We start from the raw sequence: 14,539 nt of genomic DNA on the forward strand, positions 1-14,539 counted from the left end.
ACATGCAGCTGCTGGGTGACCTTGAGCTAGTCACACTTCTTTGAAGTCTCTCAGCCCCACTCACCTCACAGAGTGTTTGTTGTGGGGGAGGAAGGGAAAGGAGACTGTTAGCCGCTTTGAGACTCCTTCGGGTAGTGATAAAGCGGGATATCAAATCCAAACTCTTCTTCTTCTTCTTCTTCTTCTTCTTCTTCTTCTTCTTCTTCTTCTTCTTCTTCTTCTTCTTCTTCTTCTTCAATGGGACTTTCTCCTTTCCTAGAAAACTAGCCACTTGATTGTGTGTTTATTACAACTACTATTACTAACGTTTGCGACGATATTCACTACAAAAGAAAATGCCTTTTTGTTTCCAGAAGAGAGAGAGAGATCTTCCAAATGTGCAAAAACTAAACAGTAAAACAGATTTATTCTGCACGCCAAACAGAAGATACAATCGTTGGCCATTAAAAAGGGAGCCAGTTCACTACTAGTATATATTTCTACTGGGTACTAAGCTTTACCTAATGCTGAGAACTGGATCTTTGATAAGCAGGCTCATTTCATTAATAAAATTAACTTCCATTGTTTATAGAGCCATTTATATTTTGAAAGACTTGACTGCATGAGGGCGGGGGGGCTGAAGGGGGGGGGAGCCTTCCTAAGAGGTTCCATGCCAGTACTTGCCATTTTTCAGGAAGGAAAAAGGTACATTGTCGGATCTAACGGCAATTGAATATTTACCATGTAGGGAATACAGCTTTGGCTAAATTGATATGTCCTCAACTGTGTGTAAGAAAACAGAGCGTGGTACGAATATGAGGCCAGCAGCTTCTAAATATGTCCTCTTGAAAAAAAGAGAACCACAATTGAATTTTCAAGTAAATCTCCATTAGGAGTTTGTTCGTATCTCCCCACCTAATCAATCTTGCAGGGGGGCTGTGAGAGGTTGTCTGCCCTTTGCAGTAAGATCCTCTGGGAGTTTGCAAGGAAACTCAATGGTACAGTGGTACCTCAGGTTAAGTATTTAATTCATTCCGGAGGTCCGTTCTTAACCTGAAACTGTTCTTAACCTGAAGACCACTTTAGCTAATGGGGCCTCCTGCTGCTGCCGCGCCGCCGGAGCCCGATTTCTGTTCTCATCCTGAAGCAAAGTTCTTAACCTGAAGCACTATTTCTGGGTTAGCGGAGTCTTTAACCTGAAGCGTATGGAACCTGAAGTGTATGTAATCTGAAGCGTATGTAACCTGAGGTACCACTGTACATCACCGGATTTGCCTGCAGAAGGTTCACAGAGCTACAATCTCCAGAGTGGCTTAGCAGTGCCTCTTCACAATAAACCACAAAGGATGTACAAAGTTGCAGACTTTTTAATTTTAGAGAAGAGGTGTCATGATATATAAACGTAACATTCAGCATGGCATAGGAAAAGTGGGTAGAGAAGAGGTTTTCTCCCTCTCTCACAGCTCTAGAACTTACAGACATCCAATGAAAGCGAAATTTGAAAGATTTGGGGCAGATAAAAGCGGGCCCGTAGCGCAGCACGTAGTTAAAACAATGGAACTCACTGCCACAGGATTGGCAGTGACGGCCACTAGGCTAAAAGAGAATTAGACAAATGAAGGGAGGAGAAGGCTATCCATGGCATAGGACCCAACACCTAGGGGCTGAGATCCCTTTGCCCCCCCCCCATAAAATATTTGACCCCCCCCCCAGTTGATAGACATTGCCATTCAAATGAGGTGCACGGACAGTATCATGGGATCAAGTACACAGGGCGAGGCTTACCTGCCCCCTCCCCCAAAAAATATTTTATTCAAGTTGGCTTAGCACCCCTGATCGGAGGCAGCAACGCTTATGAACAGCAGTTTCTGGAAACTACAGAACTCCTGCGCTCAGCTCCTGCTGGTAGGCTTCCCAGAAGAGGCGTCTGGTCTACCCCGGTGAGTCCAGGATGCTGGACGAGATCGAGACGGGCTGATCCAGCAGGGCTCGTCTTACGTCCTTAAGACAGTTTTCCCAGACTGCTGCGTCTGATCCGCACGAAGCATTAAAAAAAGTCGCGCCAAACTTTGCCCAAACTTCTCGCCGCTGTTCCCTCGGTTGGGGATGCTTTGAAGCCACCTTTTGCGACGACCTTGGGCCGCTCTTTCGCTCGCTTGCCAAGGGGTGTCTCCCCACCCTCCACCCCACCCTCGCCCGCCTCTGGGCCCTCCCCCTCGGCCTGCCTTCCCCTTCTCCCCGGCGAGCTCGCGATCAGATCCTGGGATCGGCGCGCCAGGCAGCTCGCTGCGCAGCGCCTCGGCCGCGCCGTCGGAAGAGGAGGCGGCGGCGGCGAGGAGGGCGATGCAGAAGCCGGCCGGCCAGAAGGAGCGCCTCTACAAGCTGCTGGTCATCGGCGACCTGGGCGTGGGCAAGACCAGCATCATCAAGCGCTACGTCCACCAGAACTTCTCGCCGCACTACCGCGCCACGATCGGCGTGGACTTCGCGCTCAAGGTGCTCAGCTGGGACCCGGAGACGGTGGTGCGGCTGCAGCTGTGGGACATCGCGGGTGAGTGTGTGTGTGTGGGGGGGGGTGATGGGAGGGGGGAGCGAGGAGCAAAGGTAGGTCCGCCTTTTGACACGGGGTGGGTGCGCAGGGGGGTGGAGGTGGGAGTCAGGGGTAGAGGTAGAGTCTCTCCACTGATCCGGGCTGGGTGCGCCAGGAGCAAGAGGGGAGAGGCGAGGAGGTTGGTCTCCCCACTCTCTTGGAGTGGGTGCTCCAGGCACGGGTGTGTGGCATGCGAGTCAGGAGTAGAGATGGGTCCCTCTACTGACGGGGGGGGAGGTGTGAGGCCAGTTCTTCCTTGCCTTCAGGGCCGGGCGTGGAATTGCGTGGAGTGATAATAGTAGACGCGCTCAGAAGCTGCCTTCTAAACACTCTGGTGGAGCCTGCTAAGCCCTACTCAGAGGAGACCTATTGGGATCAATGTTCATGGCTCCACTGAAGTGCGTTGGGTCTCCGAGGGCGTGGATCCCAGCCAAAAACATGGCATGTTTACTCTGTGATCCTGTTGCCCTCAAGGAAGTAATAATAAAATGATTATTAAGTATGTTGTAGGGTTTGCAGGCTGGAAGCATTTTCCAACTCCGGTTCAGGAGCTGTGTTCCAAACTTATGGGCGTGATCCAGCTCGGTTGAATCGGTAGTCCCACAGAGTGGAGTGTGACCACTGTGTCAGGATTTCAGCCTTCTTGCAATTCTAAGTCTTGTTTACTTTAGTTAAGAAGCTGAGCTTATGCGGTCTACTCGGTTGTAAGGCCCATGAGTTCCATGCATGTAGCATTGCTGTCTTAAAACACTTTCAAGTTCAGCACATTGAAATCAGTGGGATTTAATTTGGCTGGGAAAGAGTCTAGCCAGAGTTAAGCATTTTAAAGCCCCTGCTGGTTTTCATTGGAGAGATTTAATGCGTGTAACTCCCTGCTCGGAATCCACGAGACTTTAAAAGTGCTGTAACTGTGGGCAGTTCTATGAGACTCTGTTTTCAAATATTTATTCAATAGTTATTACAGGAGCAAAACAAAACAAAAAAACCTCAACCTTTGAAACCTCAAACCGATGTTGTTGTTTTTAACCTTTATTGGCATAAGTTTAAACAATAAAGTCATACAAAGTCATCCAAATACATTAAGAATCCAAACACATAAAATATATAAAAGGCTCAGTAGCCACCGCTGAATATATCAGACAACTTTAGATTTAGCTTTAAAAATCCCGGCTAAGTATCCCGAAACAATCTTGGTAGTTTCGGGAATATCATCCCTCAACAAATATTGGGTTATAGATTCTTTATGTAACTGTTTAAATCACACACCTCCATCCAAATTTCCATTGATTTCAGTAGGAATCCAGATATCTAGATATCTCTACTCTAAGGTAAGGCCAATTGAGTTAAATGACACTTACTCCCAGATAAGTGTGTGTAACATTGCAACCTTAATAAAAAAATAAAAAATAGTCCAGTAGCACCTTAGAGACCAACTAAGTTTGTTGTCCAGTGTATCTGAAGAAATGTGCATGCACACAAAAGCTTATACCTAGAACAAACTTTAACTGCATCAGACCAACACAGCTACCTACCTGAATTGCAACCTTAAGTATATGCATCATCTCTTCCTTTGAAATTAGGAATGCTTAATCTTGGTTGGATGTTGCCTTTAGAATGCAAACTCTTTGATGCAGAGGACTTCCTTTTCCACCCATTATTCTAGCTGTATTCATACGTAAAGGTAAAGGGACCCCTGGCCGTTAGGTCCAGTCACGGACAACTCTGGGGTTGCGGCGCTCATCTCGCTTTACAGGCCGATGGAGCCGGCGTACAGCTTCCGGGTCAAGTGGCCAGCATGACTAAGCCACTTCTGGCAAACCAGAGGAGTGCATGGAAATGGCGTTTACCTTCCCACCAGAGTGGTACAAATTTATCTACTTGCACTTTGACGTGCTTTCAAACTGCTAGGTTGGCAGGAGCAGGGACTGAACAACAGGAGCTCACCCCGTTGCGGGGATTCGAACCGCCGACCTTCTGATTGGCAAGTCCTAGGCTTAGTGTTTTAAACCACAGCACCACCCGCATCCACCCGCTGTATTCATATGTTACAATAAACAATAGTTAAACATCTTACTGTGAATGCAGAGATTGCTCCCACTTCATTTCTCCCCTAGTACAAGTAGGAGCACAAACCCTAGTTTAGTGGGATTGTGGATTGCTTTACTCCAAACCATGGTCTCTTCCAGGCAACCTTATTTGCTTGTGGAGAGGTCCAAAAGCAACTTTTTGCTGAGCACCCACTCTCAATTTGTTTGGGGGAAAGTTAGATGACATTACGTCAGCAAATGTATTTTCCCATCACTTTCCTTCTCTCAAAAATCTTGCTGTTTTTTGGGAAGCGGGTTTTTTGCACAAGAGCTCCAAACCAAGTTTAATCGTGCAACCTGAGTTTGCCTGTACCTGACTGAATCCCACCTGAAAATAATGACAGTTTGGAAGTTCCCCACAAACTGATAAGCCAGGAACAAACCTCAGCTTCACCATGACTTCTGGGTTAGATGTAACACTAAACCATGGTTTGTTGCTTGTACTAGGGAAGGAGCATTTTCAAAAAACAATTTACTATGGCTTTACTGTGGCGCACAAAAACAGCCTCTGTCAAGCATGCTGCGCATTCTGTAAAAAGCAATGATAACAAGGAAACCAGATGCCTTCATCTGTCCCTGCAGGTGTGCCCCCAAAGGTTCCTCCATTGTCCCCCGAGACATATGGAAGCCAACCAGCCAACCAACTATGGATCCAACATCTGGGGCTTCCACCGGAGGGAGAAAATAGACCATTTCAGATGGTTTCTACCTCCTATCCTGCTCCAAAGGGGTCTCCATTAGGGATCTGCAGGAGCAATTGATGATTATCACTCCCCCCCTCTCCACCCACAGGAACATCCAAGTAGTGGAGACCCTCTCTAGGCAACTCTGGATGCAACCCGTTTATGTTTCTTAGATGCACGGCTACGAAATGTCAGGTGTGCCCTTGAAAGTATAATGTGCAAATGGGGACGAACCTGTCTTTGCAGCACTTTGTGTGGCTGCAGTCCTCAACAGCTTCTCTAGACTAGAGAATGAGCCCCACTGAATTGAGCTATTGGCTCTGTCTAGGCTTGCACAGCCAGGGGGCACATTTCAAAGAATGCTGAGCTTCTGCCCAGCCACCGACCCATTTGATAGAGCTGAAGCATGCCCAAGAGCGTAGGATCTCTGCATGATCAGAATCTTTACAAAGTCACATGCTTTTTAGCTGCCGCCCTCATTTTGATCCAACCACTTCTCTAGCAACCAAGGAAAAAGCACGAGTTCACGAACATTTTTATTGCAACAAAATAGCCATCGGATAAATGGATTCTTCGGCAATCATCATGTTCTAGGCCAAATTGCTGCAGTACATTGTTGCAAAAAATAAAAAACCAGTTGCCTTTGGCCCTTAAGAAGAAGAAGAGCTTGGATTTGATATCCCGCCTTTCACTCCCCATACGGAGTCCCAAAGCGGCCAACATTCTCCTTTCCCTGCCTCCCCCACAACAAACACTCTGTGAGGTGAGTGGGGCTGAGAGACTTCAGAGAAGTGTGACTGGCCCAAGGTCACCCAGCAGCTGCATGTGGAGGAGTGGGGAATCAAACCCGGTTCACCAGGTTACGAGTCCACCGCTCTTAACCACTACACCACACTGGCTAATGGTCCGGGTCTGCCTCCTGAACTAGGTCTGCTGAAGCTTACCTGGATGGCCAGGATGGTGCTGAGGTTGGGGATGTACATTTGCAGTGGGGGAAGTACTGGAGTGGCTCTTTGGGACAGCCCTGAACTCACCTCTGCACCATCCAGGGATGGTGCAGCAGCACCTGTGTTGAGAATCAGCTCTACAGCCCAGTCAAACCTGCCACTCCCACTTATATAGGAAACGTCATGCATAAAGCGTATTACAGTGGTACCTTGGTTCTCGAACTTTATCCATTCCGGGAGTCTGTTTGAATCCCGAAACCGTTCAAAAACCAAGGCTCGGCTTCCGATTGGCTGCAGGAGCTTCCTGCACTCAAGCAGAAGCCGTGTTGGACGTTCGGCTTCTGAAAAATGTTCGCAAACCGGAACGCTTACTTCCAGGTTTGCAGTGTCCAGGAGCCGATTTGTTTGGGAGCCAAGCTGTTCGACAAGCAAAGTACCACTGTACTTTGTAGTTTCTGCTTTTAATTTGGTGTGTTGACTTTACTGGCCACTCTTGCCAGTGTTGCTCTGTTCATGCATTCTACAGAATTCTTATGCTTAATATCTTGTTTTAGGCCACCGATGCACAAGACCTCGGGGTCTGCATCACATGTCACAATATATTGTAGTGCTTTGGCTTATTACAGAATTGTCATTGAAATATTTGTATATCTGATAGTTGTTGTTTTTAAAACAATGTGTTCTACTTTTTTTTTTTTAAGCGGTTTTTCCGTTTTGCTGTAAGGATTCTCTTTCTCTCCCAACTGCACCCCTGGCCATTCCTTCGGTACCATGTCAAGAAAAATATATTTTAGAGGCATGCAGTAACTGCCTCAACGAAAACAACAACAACCTATAATACAGTATTCCTGAGATAAGGCTTTTTATAAATAAATAATATATAGACCATCGCCCAACTCAAAATAGTCTGGCATGAAAAGCACCAAACACGGCTTCATGGATGATTCTGAGTCAACTCCCTGAGTCAGTTTATAGTTGTACATTGCTGCTAAATTTAGTGATGTACATTGTTTTAATTGTCTGTTTTAACCATATCTGCACAGCAGTTTTTAATGTTGTGAGTGTCCTCTATTTAAGAGGATTTTACTCTGCGGCCTCTTATAGTTGTTTTAACTGCGAATCTATTACTTCTTTTGCTCTCACAGTTGTTTTAACTGCGTGTCCTTGTTTGTTTTTAGTTCTTATTTGTTTTAATTATCAGTTTTTTATCCATCCGCTATCCGTCTCTAATCCTGTATTTTATCCAGATGTTTTATCCTATGCCTTATCGGTTAAAAAAATCCTTACTGCTATTTTATCTATATGCTTTTTAAACCTGGTCTGAGACTGTAATAAAGTTCATTCATTCATTCATTCAATAATATATATGTAGCTACAGCTTTAATTTCTTTAAACTCTACTCTTATTGATTCCCCCGCCCCGTCTCTCCCTAGAATTACATAAAATGAGACCAGGGAAATAAAATTCCTAACGTTCTTTTGGAATTAAAGGATTTTAGGTGCTTGTGCTGCGCGTTTGGCAGGGCCGATACGAACAATAATTATGCAATGGTGCCATTTGCATCTCATCCCTTTGACATTGTGCACACATACCTAGCTTGTTAAACTGCCTCTATACCTCTAGGATCCTGCACTGGCGCTAATTCTTTAGCATTCTTCTTACATTACACTGGCAGCTACCATGGAACTCCTTCCCTCATCATTGGGTTCCTAAATGAAATCTCTGGCTACATAGGAGGAGTTCGCCTAGTTGCCTATTCCTATTCCGCTGTTGCCCCGCCCATGGAAATTATTCACGTAGGGAGGAGCCACACTGTTGACTGTTCAAATGGAGGCTGGTATGCAGGGAGATGTGGGAGACCAACAGTTTGTTGTTGTTGTTTAGTCGTGTCTGACTCTTCATGACCCCCTGGACCAGAGCACGCCAGGCACTCCTGTCTTCCACTGCCTCCCGCAGTTTGGCCAAACTCATGCTGGTAGCTTCGAGAACACTGTCCAACCATCTCGTCCTCTGTCGTCCCCTTCTCCTTGCGCCCTCCATCTTTCCCAACATCAGGGTCTTTTCCAGGGAGTCTTCTCTTCTCATGAGATGGCCAAAGTATTGGAGCCTCAGCTTCACGATCTGTCCTCCCAGTGAGCACTCAGGGCCGATTTCCTTAAGAATGGAGAGGTTTGATCTTCTTGCAGTCCATGAGACCAACAGTAGGCGGAGCCAAAGCCAGTGTCCCATTTTCCCATGCAGACCAGCCTTCTTTGGACTCCACCTGACCATCTTGGGCTCCTCTCTTGCAATCGGGCAAAAATAAAGAGCCCCACTGCACCGTCAGCTCCCATGCCACCAACATAACAGAAAACGGGCATCTTATCTCTGCATGCAAAAGTGCAGGATAGTAGCTTGCATTTGCACTTGCTTATGGTGTTTGGAAATCATAACTTGTAAGAAGAGGCTGCTGGATCAGGCCCTTGGCCCATCTAGTCCAGCATCCTCTTCTCGTGGAGGCCAACCAGATGCCCGTGGGAAACCCACAAGCAGGACCTGAACGCAAACTTACTTTCCCCTCTTGAGGTTTCCAGAAAGTGGTATTCAGAAGCAATGCTGCTTTCGTCCATGGAGGCAGAACATAGTCATCATGGCTACTAGCGACCATTGACAGACTTACTCTCCATGAGTTTGTCTTAAAACCATCTAAGTTGGTGGAGATCCCTTGTCTCCTGTGGGAGCAAGTTCCCTAGTTTAGCTATGTGCTGCATGAAGTATATTCCTTCATTTGAACCTTCCAGCATTCAGCTTCATTGTATGCCAATGATGATGGTGGTGGTGATGATGATAATAATAATAATAATAATAATAATAATAATAATAATAATTTATACCCCACCCATCTGGCTGGGCTTCCCCAGCCACTCTGATGGCTCCCAACAGAATATTAAAAACAGAATAAAACATCAAACATTAAAAACTTCCCCAAACATGGCTGCCTTCAGATGTCTTCTAAAAGTCAGATACAGTGGTGCCTCAGGTTACATACCTTTCAGGTTACATACGCTTCAGGTTACAGACTCCGCTAACCCAGAAATATTACCTCGGGTTAAGAACTTTGCTTCAGGATGAGAACAGAAATCATGCTCTGGCAGCACGGCAGCAGCAGGAGGCCCCATTAGCTAAAGTGGTGCTTCAGGTTAAGAACAGTTTCAGGTTAAGAACGGACCTCCGGAACGAATTAAGTACTTAACCCGAGGTACCACTGTAGTTGTTTATTTCCTTGACATCTGATGGGAGGGTGTTCTACAGGACAGGAACCACCACCAAGAAGGCCTTCTGCCTGGTTTCTTGCAGTAAGAGAATCGCCAGAAGGCCCTCAGAGCTGGACCTCAGTGTCTGGGCTGAACAATGGGGGTGGAGACGCTCCTTCAGGTATACAGGACCAAGGCCGTTTAGGGCTGTAAAGGTCAGCACCAATACTTTGAATTGTGCTCAGAGACGTACTGGGAGTTCTAGTGTTAGCATGATTACTATTATTGGGGGGAATTGTAGCAAATGTTCACAACCTGAATGCATTAGAATAGCAGTGCTGTTAAAATGCTCTCTTTTATAAGTTGGATAATATCTAAAGGGACAGCATCATAGACACATAGTAAGCTGCTTTACACTGAATCAGACCATTTTATCCAGCTTAATATGATCTACACTCACCTACAGCAGCTCGGAGGGTTGAAAATGGGGCCTTTTGAATCAAAACAGATGTTCTACCGCTGAGCTGAGGCCCTTTCCCCATGATTTTACAACCCTTCCAATTTGTGCAAGGAAGACTAGTACAACAAATCATGTGCTGGAAGATCATATGATGTAGCTTTCAGGCAGATCGCTAAAGATTTGGAAGTAATTATAAAAAATGCTCTGGGTTTTAATGAGCTGCACAACCTTTGAATTATGCCACAGGGCAGAAAGAATTACTGCACTGTATTTGCAAGAGCAAAGTTTTGCTAAACTAGGAGTGGGCAATGTTTTTGGCCACATGCAATGGTGAGTGGTCTTTAAGGATTGCACACTCATGTGTGTGCGCACACACATGCACAAATGTATGAACCCTTCCCTTCTCTGTCTCTCTCTCTCTCATGCACAAAACACTTATGATTTGTGGAATTCATACTTGGTTATTACATCAGAGCTGGGCCAACCACAGCTTACTGTTTCTGATATAATAACCAACTACCGTACTTTTCGTTCTATAAGACGCACCTAGTTTTTGGAGGAGGAAAACAAGAAAAAAAATATTCTGAATCTCAGAAGCCAGAACAGCAACAGGGATCGTTGCACAGCGAAAGCAGCGATCCCTCTTGCTGTTCTGGCTTCTGGGATAGCTGCACAGCCTGCATTCACTCCATATGACGCACACACATTTCCCCTTACTTTTTAGGAAGGGAAAAGTGAGTCTTATAGAGCAAAAAATACGGTATGTTTTCCCACAAAAACAGAAGTAATGCAGAATATAGAAAACGAGAAGGGACAGAGATGGGATGAGAGAGTACACATACACAAGTCTTCTTTGCGTAAGACTTAATGGACTTCACATTACATGTGAGCTATGTTGGAACATGGAACATCGTGGTTGGTTTTCTAAAGTATGGTAAGCACAGACCATGGTTTGATGTGATATCTGAATTGACTTGAGTCACTGTCTCACACCAAGATCTCATTTAGTATTATTTGGCTGGTTTGCATGTGGTTCTAAACCATGGTTAGCATGGTTCTAAACCGTGGTTAGCACTATGTGGATGAACCTGATTGAATTATCAGTTTTACACACTCCTCTATCCTCCTTCAAGCTGTGTGAGACAATGACCTCTGCTGAGCTTACTTGCAGTTACAAAGGATGTTGGCTGTGAATACGGGCTTAAATCAAGCAATGGTTCATTGCTTAACAAGCCAACTTCAAACCATGGGTTATGAAGCTGGCTAGTTTAAGTTGCCATTGTTTCTTGCAAACCAGGATTAATCATTCTCAAGGAATGCTTAAAAGTAAACTTGCCAGAGTCTGTCCTGGTTGGCTTTCTAGTCAGGCTTTCTAATGCTTGTTTACAAAATGCTGAACCAGTTCATTAAATTTTTGGCTACTAACTGACTCAGATACAGTATATACATTACTTTTGTAGGGCTATAAGCTTTAATCAGGGACGCAGGTGGCGCTGTGCCTTAAAGCCTCAGCGCCTAGGACTTGCCGATCGAAAGGTCGGCGGTTTGAATCCCTGCGGCGGGGTGCGCTCCCGCTGCTCAGTCCCAGCGCCTGCCAACCTAGCAGTTCGAAAGCACCTCCGGGTGCAAGTAGATAAATAGGGACCGCTTACCAGCGGGAAGGTAAACGGCGTTTCCGTGTGCGGCTCTGGCTCGCCAGAGCAGCGATGTCACGCTGGCCACGTGACCCGGAAGTGTCTCCGGACAGCGCTGGCCCCTGGCCTCTTAAGTGAGATGGGCGCACAACCCCAGAGTCTGTCAAGACTGGCCCGTACGGGCAGGGGTACCTTTACCTTTACCTTTTAAGCTTTAATCAGTACAGTACAAACATTAAATTTAGCTAATAGGTCAGTCATCTAAATAATTGGTTAGGTCGGACAATCCGATTTTTGGTCATTATTTGGGGTGGTTGCTGCGGGAAGTTGAGGTAAATTTGGTTCTGCTGTAATAGAAAACAGAAAAGAGAATATCAAAGATGTCCTTTGCATCTAAGGGATTGCTTTTGTTAATTAAATTGCAGCTTATCTTAATCTTCCGTTGATATCTCAAAAGGCAACTCTATTAAGATTCCAGTACTATGGAAATGAATTTACATTGAATTGATTCAGTAGTTGATTAATTGGTTAAAAGACCATGGGGAAGAGATTTTCAACCGCAATCACACGGGATGTGGGATGGGTATTAACAGTTTAGCTATCCCACTAGCTCAGGTTGAGTGAGAATACTTAGTATTAGCATGCACAGTCTAAATACTAGTGTGTATGTTAATGACAAGTCTCTCTCTTTTTCATCTTCCTCTTCTAAGCATTTTAATCTCTGTGCCTCACATGGAAGCCAGGACCTGTAATGAATGGATGGGTTCATTTTCCATGCCTGCCAGTTTCCTCTTCAAAAACAGAAGCCTTTGGGAACCCGGAGATACTCTTCAAGGGCTTAGAAAGACTGTAAGGAAAATATGAGTATTATTATGCATTAGTGTGGAGAGCATTAGCGTGTACCTTTTCTGGAGCGCAAACAGGGGTTGCATGCAAAAGTGAGATAGTCATGGCGCTTTCTTGGTCAAGGTCCCCTGACAGAGGCCTCTTTTTGTAAAATGGGGGAGGGGTTTTCTTCCTTACCTCTCGCAACTGGGAACATGCTGTGGTTCATGAAAAATGCCCTCAGCATCCAAGCACCAGAGGTTGTGTTGTGACACATGGGGAGCCATCCACTGGGAAGTTCACAGGTTATCTGTTTCATTTTATTTATTTAGGCACTTAAACTCTGCCTTTTCAAAGCAAAACAAGAAAAGTCTCCGCAAAGCATCTCACAATATTAAATGGGAATAAAATGCAGTTTTTAAACAGTAAAAAATTAATATGGCCAACCATTAGGGTAGTAAGAATGGGACGCGGATGGCGCTGTGGCTCTTGGGCTTGCCAATTGGAAGGTCAGCAGTTCGAATCCCCACTACGGGGTGAGCTCCCGTTGCTCTGTCCCAGCTCCTGCCAACCTAGCAGTTCAAAAGCACACCAGTGCAAGTAGATAAATAGGTACCGCTGCGGCAGGAAGGTAAACGGTGTTTCTGTGCACTCTGGCTTCAGTCATGGTGTTTTGTTGCACCAGAAGGGGTTTAGTCATGCTGGCCACATGACCCGGAAAGCTGTCTGTGGACAAACACCAGTTCCCTCGGGCTGAAAGTGAGATGAGCACCCCAACCCCATAGTCGCCTTTGACTGGACTTAACCCTCCAGGGGTCCTTTACCTCTTCACCTTAGGTTAGTAATATATTAAAAGCATTCTTTTGCCATTCGAACAGACATGGCTTCCCTCCAAGATTCTTGGGAGCTGTAGTTTGCTAAGGGTATTGCGAACTAGAGCTCTTTGAGGGGCAGCACCCTTAACAAATTACAACTTCTGGGATTCTTTGGGGGAAGACTAACATGTTTGATAACAAACTAGGTGAGAGTGTTTTAAATCTATGGCATGGATGTGGCCCCATTGCTTTCAGTGGAACTACCCTGAATATGGGTATTGCCTAGTACAACCCCTGAAAATAAGTCTCTGAATCTCCTTGGCACATACAAGAAGTGCAAAACGACCGCAGTTCACGTCAAGGGGCTTACTCTGGAAGACTTTCCCTGGTTTTGTTAATGGAAGGGTGGAACTGTTTTGATCCTCTACAGGCACCCGAAATCTCTTGAGATTGCCATGCCCTCCCTCTCAAGAGGCTGAGCTAGCCATGACAGCGGGAAACCTATGTGAAGAATCAGTTCAATTCATTCAGCGTGCCAGGGGTGGAGAAGTTAAGGATAACAGAATCATAGAATTTAAGAGTTGAAAGGGACCCCAAGGCACATCTAGTCCAGCCCCTTCAATGCAGGAATCTCAACAAAAGCATCCATGAGGGGTGGCCGTCCAATCTCTGCTTAAAAACCTCCAGTGGAGGAGAGTCCAACACCTCCTGAGGGAGTCTGTTCCCTCAGAAAGTTCTTCCTGATGTTGAGTCAGAATTTCCTGTCTTGAAACTTGAAGTCATTGGTTCAGGTCCTACCTTCCGGAGCAGGAGAAAACAAGCTTGCTCCATCTTCCATGTGGCACCCTTAGGAAGATAAATGGTAAGGCTTCACTGAAAGTTCACGTGGTCTTTATTTCAACCGTTCAAAGGGCATAGGGGGCAAATCAAAGATGCTTCTGAAAAGGGGCAGCGGGGAACATGATGGTGGTGGGGTATTGGGTTTCATGAACTAAACGAGATACAGTGGGTGCTCAGGTCGCGAACGTGATCCATGTGGGAGGCACATTCGCACACCCGCAGTGCCGCATCTGTGTGATTTAGTTCTTTTGCGCATGTGCGAGCACCAGAACCCGGAAGTAACCTGTTCTGGTACTTCCGGGTTTGGCACAGTGCACAACCCAAAAATGCACAACCTGAAGCGTCTGTAACACGAGGAATGACTATATCTTCATTTCGGCTCACAGGTGTTGAAAAATCCCATGCTCACTCACAGTAGACTGGGCTGTTTGTGGGCAGACTTGCAG

The 14,539-nt window shown here is 45.9% G+C and overlaps 1 protein-coding gene across 1 annotated transcript in view; it reads left to right on the forward strand.

Annotated features, from left to right (window-relative positions):
• The first annotated feature begins 2,213 nt into the window (after positions 1 to 2,213).
• RAB38 (RAB38, member RAS oncogene family) overlaps positions 2,214 to 14,539 on the forward strand; it is a 32,724-nt gene continuing 20,398 nt past the window's right edge. Inside the window, exon 1 of the mRNA XM_083737451.1 lies at positions 2,214 to 2,530. Within this exon, the coding sequence (XP_083593577.1) occupies positions 2,323 to 2,530 (208 nt within the window). The 5' untranslated portion in view covers positions 2,214 to 2,322. The remainder of the gene's footprint in view (positions 2,531 to 14,539) is intronic.

The sequence above is a fragment of the Podarcis gaigeae genome (genome assembly GCF_964106915.1).
Source record: "Podarcis gaigeae genome assembly, chromosome: 4".
Taxonomy (NCBI): Eukaryota; Metazoa; Chordata; class Lepidosauria; order Squamata; family Lacertidae; genus Podarcis; species Podarcis gaigeae.